The sequence below is a fragment of the Gymnoscopelus microlampas genome (assembly GCF_963454915.1).
Source record: "Gymnoscopelus microlampas genome assembly, chromosome: 1".
NCBI classification, from domain to species: Eukaryota; Metazoa; Chordata; class Actinopteri; order Myctophiformes; family Myctophidae; genus Gymnoscopelus; species Gymnoscopelus microlampas.
Genome location: NC_139962.1, coordinates 49108311 through 49117363, shown reverse-complemented (window position 1 = coordinate 49117363; position 9053 = coordinate 49108311). Strand labels below are relative to the sequence as shown.

Here is a 9053-nt window from a genome sequence, read left to right as displayed (position 1 = left end):
CATTTCACTTTACCAAGTTTAGTTTTGAAACTGTATGCCTGACATACATACAATATAGTATAGTACAGTACAGTATAATCCTACTATAAAATTAGGAAACCTCTGTCTGTCTGTCCTGTCTAAATCAAATTTAATCTAGGCAACAAGAATAATTGGGGTTTTGCTGCAGTACACCAACATTACAGTAAATTTGAATCATAACATTATGGAAAACCTTTCATGGAATTCATCCCCTGAAATCCTTTCATGTTCCTTCATCAGTCTGAAGCTTAAACATAAACAGCTGCTTTCTGTTTTGTTATACAACAGAACTGAATATTAGTTATTAATTCAAATTATTTGTTCAAATTTCTCGCCAGACCTCTGTCCCAGAATAGAATGTACTTAAACACCTGGAGCACAAGGTGAGAAAAGGCTTGTGTATAATGCAGGAAGGCAGCCAATGGTCTGAATAGCCGGCTTCCCTTACTGGGATTACTGAGCTGGGATTACCGGCTCTGCAGTGAACTCACTGTGTTGGTACCAGGAACCAAGCTTTCTCTGTTCATTTTGAAGCCAATGTGGAAGTAATGATAATGCTGCAGTAATCATTAATGGCGCAGCAGGTGGTGCAAATTCCCCTCCAGCGGCTGCAGAAAAATGTTCATTCCATCCACGTCAATGGGAATTTGACCAGACTTTACACTTGGTTTTATTACCGTGTGGCTGCACAGCTGATGCTGCTGCACATGGCTTATGAAAGTGGTTCTCAAACTTAATTTATTTGTTTCAAGGACCCCCATAACTCTGAGAGTGTACAAATGGAACCACTATTTTCACTACTTTTGTGCGACACTCTTTTACGATGAAGTAGGCCAGGGCATTAATTTATGAAAAAGAAAAACGTTAAAAGTTGAAATATGGAGATACAAGGTTTCTGCCCGACAGCAATGATTTCCTAGAAACCCACCAGATTCAGTGCATTTAAAAGTCAAGCTGTAAGGGGTCTATGGTTAATATTCAGCAGGATAATCTGCCGTTTGTAGTTTTGTTGTGTTGAAATTCATGAATAAATGACTATCATTTACATATCTGCTTCCACGTGCGGAAGTGAGCGTTGATAATATTCAAATGATTTAATTAAGCAGTGGCTGCCAGCATTGATTCTATGATAATATTATATGCTCATTACACAACTGGAAACGGCATAGGATAGTATTCTGTGTGGATATTATAGATACTACATACTGTAGTATCTGTTGGGCTTCTTGCTTCCTCCTGACTTTTTTTTTTTTGTACGTTTTTAAATTAGTTTTGACTTTTTTGTGCTAAATAAATCAAATCAAATCTACAGTATGTGGAATCTATGCATTGATTCTATGTACTGTAGCTACTGTATGTCGTTCTTCACAACTTTTGTGCTTTTATTTTTTGGGACATTAGTATCCTAATAATTATTTAATTTGGAATTACTAACAATTTCCTCTTCCTATTTATTAGAATAGGCGTGTACCACATATAGGCTCTGATGCAGCCTGACAGCGAGTCCTGGGTTCGATTCCCGAGCCCGGCGGACCTTTGCTGCGTGTCACTCCCCGACTCTCTCCCCTGTTTCCTGTCAATCTCCACTGTACTATCAAAATAAATAGCCTGGTAAACCCTCCCTCCGGAAATCTCATTTCCATTTGATTTCAGGAAGGAGTCTGGCATGATTGCTCATTCTGCAATATTGGCTGTGGGCTGGAGTTGGGCGGGAGTAATACCGTTGACTGACAACCCCTTCAACCAATGATCGTTTTTCCCCTTCAGCCAATCAGCAGTTCATTTTGACGAGCTCCAGACTATGTGACGCAACGGGACTTTTGGGACGGCCATGCCGAAAATAGGTTGCCTTATTGGGATACATGCGTGTCACTCCCCGCCCCTGCCGGTTCTCTAAATTTATATTTTTAAATAGGCTCTGTCATGATTAATTGACCACATATATGAAGTTAAACAACTAAATTCTATCCAAACGATATGTTAATAGTAAATTCCGTGCCTCAAAAAAGAAGTTTGAGACCGTTTTAAGAACGAAACTAAGAAGTGACGGCACTCGGACAACAACAATGGCTGCCGTTCGTCTTTTGTCGGCGGCTCTCAGGCTGCACTCGGCTTCATTCGGGCTCACTCGAACTCGCCACCTGATTGGCCAACGTAAGCTGTCAATCACAGAACGATGAGCGACGACGCTGATAGGCGCGGTTAGTTGGTGATTTCGCTAGAAACTCCCCAATATTGCAGAATGGGCGTTCATGCCAGACTCCTTCCTGAAATCAAATGGAAATGAGATTTCCGGAGGGAGGGTTTACCAGGCTACAAAATAAAGGCAGAGAAGCCCAAATAATAAGAATATAAAAAATAGTTTTCTCAGATGCCCACTACTAATATTTTGTTCCCCTGTATGCCAATGTCAACATATCAATCTTTATAACAAAAAAAGAAATGCCAGACATCCATGGTGTCAAGGTGAGGTACAAATATTGTCAGAATTGTAAATGTCAGCCTTTCCAGAACATCAGGCAAATATTCTTTTAAATAGGCTTTTCTGAGGGGAAATTTTAAAATGAACATAAAATGTAAATTTTGTTCGCTTGGTGGTCACAGGTTGTGTTTTTATGGGAGAATGGACTTTTTTGGTCTCCATTTCTGATGTGATGCATTTCCATGCATTCCAGTACCCCAAATGAGTGCTCTGCCTGTTCAGAGACACGCACTAATGAGAGTTCCATCACAAGGTTTTGGAAGCTGCCGCTTGTAATTCATCAAGACGCATTTTTCTCTCTTTCTCTCTCTCTCGCTCTCTTGCTCTCTCTCTCTCTCTCTCTCTCTCTCTCTCTCTCTCTCTCTCTCTCTCTCTCTCTCTCCTCTCTTTTCTCCCTGATTGATGATAACGAGGTTGTTGGCTGAAACCGGTTCTTATCAACCAAACAAAATGGCTCCTAGCCGTGTGTGAGCTGTGTGTGTGTGTGTGTGTGTGTTTTCTTCTGATTCTGTATTTGCTGCAGTCATCTGTATGAACATATAAATGTGTGTGTGTGTGTGTGTGTGTGTGTGTGTGTGTGTGTGTGTGTGTGTGTGTGTGTGTGTGTGTGTGTGTGTGTGTGTGTGTGTGTGTGTGTGTGTGTGTGTGTGTGTGTGTGTGCGTGCGTGCGTGCGTGCGTGCGTGCGTGCGCGCGCGCGCGCGCTGTACTTTATGCACAGTATTTTATTTTTGTGTGGGGGGGTGGAAATGCCTTTGTGGATTTGCTAAATACATTTTCACTTTTTTTTTTTTCTAATAATTTTTATCCCACGATTTTGTAACCCACATTTTTTCACCCAGTGCCAATTGCCTATGTAATCCTGGGCACTACCTACCCTCTGCCAGCCTAGGGAGAGCCCAAGCTGAAGCTCATGCCTCCTTCAATGCATGAGGAGCAAGCAGGCCGCTTCTTATCACCCGACAGGGGGGAGTTTCCCTGGTTGGACATAGCGCGTGGAAGGAACACGTTATTCCAACCAGTTCCCTTCTCCTCCATCAGGCGCCCCGGCTGACCAGGGGGAGGCAGTATAGTGACCAGGATTACTACATGTTTTTGTGAGGGTATTAACTACCCTAGGAGACACGGGGAGAACATGCAAACTCCACACAGAGTAGGCCCTTTCACCAACCCCACCTAGGGTATGGGCGCCGATGACGTGGAGGAGAGAACACGCCCCCAGCACCCACAGCGTCCCTGGCGGGAATCGAACCCAGGACCTTCTAGCTGTGAGGCGACAGCGCTACCGACTGCGCCACCGTGCCCCTAATACATTTTCACTTAACCGCATATTTATAGCATACAGTATATACAGTATGAATGGATGGATAGATTGATAGAAAGAGAAGTGTTTTATTGGCATCGATTTAAAAGCAAACAATGCACCTTAAAACTAAAGTGCCAACATGGGCCCGAACCGCTGTCCTAGCGGTCTGGGCACTTAGGCTCTAATGTAGCCTGACAGTGCATCATGGGTTCGAGTCCCGATCCCGATGATCTTTACTGCTTGATCTTTCCCTAGCCTCGCGTGGGATTTTTTTTTTTTGCACTGGCAGATTCGTCTGGTCCCAGGCTAGTCTTTACCCATCTCTCTCCCTGTTTCCTGTCCATCTCCACTTAAACTACTGTACAGTATCAATAAACGCAGAAAAGCCCCAAAAAATCCAACATGGCTCAATCACAAAAAGCCCAAACTTTTTTTTTTTATTGTGGTACATTAAATGAATTAACACTCATAGAGCAACATGTGAAATGGTGCCTTCAGCAGCTTGTAAGTCCACTATAAACACACTGTCTCTGTCAACTTTTCAAATGTGGAGGCTTTGACTGTCAAACTAATGAAAGCCGTTCAAATGCATAACCTCTCTCTCTCTCTCTCTCTCTCTCTCTCTCTCTCTCTCTCTCTCTCTCTCTCTCTCTCTCTCTCTCTCTCTCTCTCTCTCTCTCTCTCTCTCTCTCTCTCTCTCTGTCTCTCAGGGTCCCATAGAGAATGACATTGTGATCCACGTTGCCCTTGTCGCAGAGAGCCAGAGGTATGTAGGTTTGTGTTAATGTGCATGGCATGCATATTGTATGTACATACAGAGTATTTCAATGCTATGATGTCCATTGTCCACCATAAGGTGGACACTCATTGTTTTCTTAGTGCAGTATGATCTGCTGCATCATTGTCGCCATCACTGCACCGCAAGTGATGAGTCCAGTTTTACACAAATTTAGGGGGGGGGGGGGGGGATTTGAATTACCTGCTCTTCTTTTGAGACATTTACATCATTGGACATGACCTTTGACACGATCCCGTTTCTGGTTTGACACAAATCTCCTTTTAGATCATGTGGTGCTGGTCTGTAGTATCCTACTTTTGGTGTTCTGTTTTACATATTCATCATTCATTATGTTTATTTTGGTATGTAGGGCCTGCTGTTATACACCGTTCAAACATTGTAGACACAGCCTCATGTTATAAATGCAGACGTTGCTGCTTTTTTTTTTACAACATTAGGCTAATAAACACACAAATGTTGTTTACTTGTTATTATTCGATTTATTGATACCATATTAAAGCCAATATAAGTTTTCATCATGGCAGATCAGCTTATTATTTTGGGAAGTTTGACATGCCAACATTATATGCTATATTTACAGCAGGTGAGCCAGTAGGATACAATAGTACGTCTTCCTGGTGGGTGCTCCTCACTTGCAGGTGAGCTAGGAGGGTACAACAGTACATTCTCCTGGTTGGGGCTCCTCACTGGCAGGTGACCAGATACGGTTACAATAGAAGTGGCAACACTTACATTTGTAGGCAGGGTTAATTGGCATAACAACAACATAAAAAGTGGCGAACTTTGTCTCCTCTCTAAAAACAAAACAAAAAAAAACAAGGTTTTCAATTCCTGAGCAACAGTGGGGGCTGTCAACTCGGAAAACATTTAAGAGAGAAGAGAGAATTTAAGAGTGTGTGTGTGTGTGTGTGTGTGTGTGTGTGTGTGTGTGTGTGTGTGCGTGTGCGTGTGCGTGTGCGTGTGCGTGTGCATGTGCGTGTGTGCGTGTGCGTGTGCGTGTACACGCCTGTGTATGGATAGATTGCAGGTATTTCTGAACACCTATGGCATTCAGACGCAGACGCCCCAGCAGGTGGAACCCATCCAGATCTGGCCTCAGAAGGAGCTGGTCAAGGTACAGTAATACGTGATCTAACACAGTGGTTCTCAAATGTTTGGATTTCAAGAATCCCCATAACTCTGAGAGTGTACAAATGGAAGTGATTTAAACACAGATTAAGAATCTTCAGATACTTTGTCTATCGTTCACCTAAAAGTCAGAGCTGAAATCGGATGTACGGTAATTCCAATGTAAATACACAAAGAATGCATAAATAACAAGCCAGGTAAAATAGTCCATTATTTCCCAAGAGAGCGAAGGATTAGCAATCACATGTAATACTTGAACAAAGGTCAAAGGTCATGCTTATTGTCACAATCCTGTTACACATAAATAAAAAAAATAATACACATCTTCACTGTCGGGCAGAAACCTTCCATTTATTTAAAAAATAATATTTATAAATTAATGTTCTATTTTATACTTTGTCATATGACAGTGTCGTGCGGAAATAGACAATATTTTCTAAATATTTAACCAATAAAAAGCATTAACATAAGCTGTTGTGACTAAATCATAACCACTTTGGATCCTTTGGAACACACGTTCTTTAAAAAAAAGAAAAATCCAATTTACTGAAAAGTAATGTTTTTTTTGCCATACAAGGTTTCCACCCGACAGAGGGTGGAAAAAACTTAGGCCAACAAAAGTCCAACACATTATTGTAATGAAGAGTCCCGTGTCTATGTGTGACAATAGCACTCCTGTAGCAAGGTTAGGCGTGGCCTGTTGCACAATTTGCACAAATCAGTTGGACAGTTGCTTAACCCATTCAATCCGGGAACGCATCTGTGTCATTTTAGATTTTAGCTGTAACCATTATTTTATACTTTGGCTATTACAAAATAGCAGATATACAAGCTCATAGTGCGGAACCGAGTGCCATGCTATGAGCTTGTAGATCTGCTATTTTTTTGGGAAAGTCGTAAAAATTTGTGCAAGTCTTTGAATGTATATATTTCTAAAGGGAACATTTAAATTGTAACTCAAATCTTTGCTTCTGCAGAGGGTCCCTGGAACAAAATGGGAGATGGGGGTCGGCGGCCAAATACATATCATTTTGGATACGTTTTTCAGAAACCTGTTAGGATTTAGAAGACATTTTATAGATGCGTTCCCGGATTGAATGGGTTAGATTGGCTTTCAGCAGCCTATCTATCAGCATGCCACCAGAGCTCGGCTCAGTCAACCCATCTGCATGTCAATCAGAGATATCCTGCTATTAAGATTTCCTCTTGATTACACCATCAGTCAAAGTGAGACTCCTGTTGGTTGAGTGATTGATTAATGCGACAGTGATTGCTCATGTTGATTGATCAACTGACTGGCAGATCGGTCGATCGTCACTCTCTCCGGTGACGTGCTTCTGTGGATGGTTCAGTCTGTAGTTTAAGAACCACTGGTGTGGTTCTTAAAGTGGGGTATGGGGACCCCTAGGGGTCCTTGAGGGGGTTCCAACTGGGTCCCCAGCAAAATTGTTTGATAGCATCAAATTCAATTGAGCCACTTTAACTTTAGATATTAAGCATCATCTGTGAAACATTTGTTTTAGGAAGCCAAAGTTGTCAATTGCTCCAAAAGGTCTCATGGTATTCACCTGTTTCCTAAGTGTGTTTTCAACTTCCTGTCGGATTTCATTGGATATCATTAGTCATCTGACCAGTTTCATTGGATTTCATTGGATCAAATCGACAGGAAGTGGAAAACACACAGGAAGTGGAAAGCCTAGGAAACAGGTGAATAGACTACAGTTCATAATTTTGGCCGTAACCAGCTCACATTGTTTTGGCCTATATTTCTTGCACAGGTAGGTCGTAGAATCTAAATTTGGATCAGCCATGATGCGTTCTTTTTTTCTGCAGCCCCATTCAGCTTAGTGCCGGGAAGGACGTGCTGTGATTGGCCTGTAGTCACTTTGATTGGCAGTTGTGCCTTGTGAGACTTCTGCTCGCCGTTTTTAAATGTATGCCTAATGTTGTGAAATTATCAGTTTGGAATCTATGCCTAATGTGGCGAAATTATGCCTAAACCTAACCCTAACCTCACAAAAACTATGCCTAAACCTAACCCAATAAAATTATTTGTGACGCATTTTAGATGAGGAAAATACGTTGGGAGTGGGAATCGATCCCATGTAGTTGTGACTGGAAGTCTAATGCTTATCACGGCACGCCACCAAGGCAGCTGGCTTAAGGAGTTATTTGAATGTGACTCATTCCCTTTTTGGTAGGAAGAGGGCATTCTGCTAATCGGCAAGCAGTGTTATGAATGGGGCTGTAGTTACATATCACACAGATGCGCCCCTTTCCCGCTGCTCTTGTTATTGCTGCGTCGCTTCTGACTTGAGCAGGTACAGTGCTAGCAGACTGCAGGAGAGTGCAGTCAAGTGGGATCAAGGTGTTTCTAAAGACAGCAGTACAGGAGGATGAGAAACACTTTGCTTCAAAAGCACTTTGGTTGAACATGATCATTTTCACACTGCTGCTGTATGTATCTTTGAATCGTTGATGGTTTTTCAGTTGGGGATTTCATAGCAGAATTTATTTTTTAAAACAACATAATTTGAATGATTTTTATTTGATTGTTTTAATTGCTTGCAACCATCATACACAGAAGGTTAAAGGACAATCGAGGATTTAAAAAAACACAACAAAGTCATAAACGTAATACTACTGTGGTCCCCTTTACACAGAATTGACAACCATAGACAAATATAGATAAAAAATGATAGCAATAAAGTGAAACTGTGACACTGAAATACAATAAGGCAATACATTAGGAGCTAATTCATAATCAGTCTGCTACCCTCCCAAGTAGCCTTATTTAGTAGCCAGATTTAGTTACCTTTAAAAGTGTGGTTAGGACTTAATGTAATCTCTGTGTCTAGGTTGTTCCATTGGAATGCACCTAAATATCATTGCTGTCGGGCAGACACCTCTTATCTCTTTATTTCAACTCCATCATACCAGTGTCGCACAAAAGTAGTGAGAATAGCAGATCTAGAAGCTCACAACGCTCATAACAATTTTGGACATAATGAGGTTTCCACCCGACGGCAATGATACGCGAAAGATCCTTTTACCGATCATATTTTTGAATTCAAAGAGGCCTAAATTTGGGCAAGAGCATACGATCTAAGAATAAAGCTACTGGGGTAAATGACAGCGAACACATAGGAAACGACGTGTCAACGTAAGGTATTCTGGCGTTACGCCTGCCTACTGTCAAATCTATTCACCGCCCCCCCCCCCAACTGTGTTTTGGTTCTGTCTCCTTCTGTTCTGTGATGCTAATGCCTGATTCATACTTGGTTTGCGCGGCCGTCCGTGTCGCACATCGGCGGCGCCC

At 41.9% G+C, this 9053-nt stretch overlaps 1 protein-coding gene across 3 annotated transcripts in view; it reads left to right on the top strand.

Annotated features, from left to right (window-relative positions):
* Positions 1-9053, top strand: part of phkb (phosphorylase kinase, beta) — a 131907-nt gene that overhangs the window by 84974 nt on the left and 37880 nt on the right. For all 3 annotated transcript variants that reach the window (XM_084044494.1, XM_084044495.1, XM_084044496.1), the window contains exons 15-16: positions 4518-4573; positions 5627-5720. In XM_084044494.1, the coding sequence (XP_083900620.1) occupies positions 4518-4573; positions 5627-5720 (150 nt within the window). The remainder of the gene's footprint in view (positions 1-4517; positions 4574-5626; positions 5721-9053) is intronic.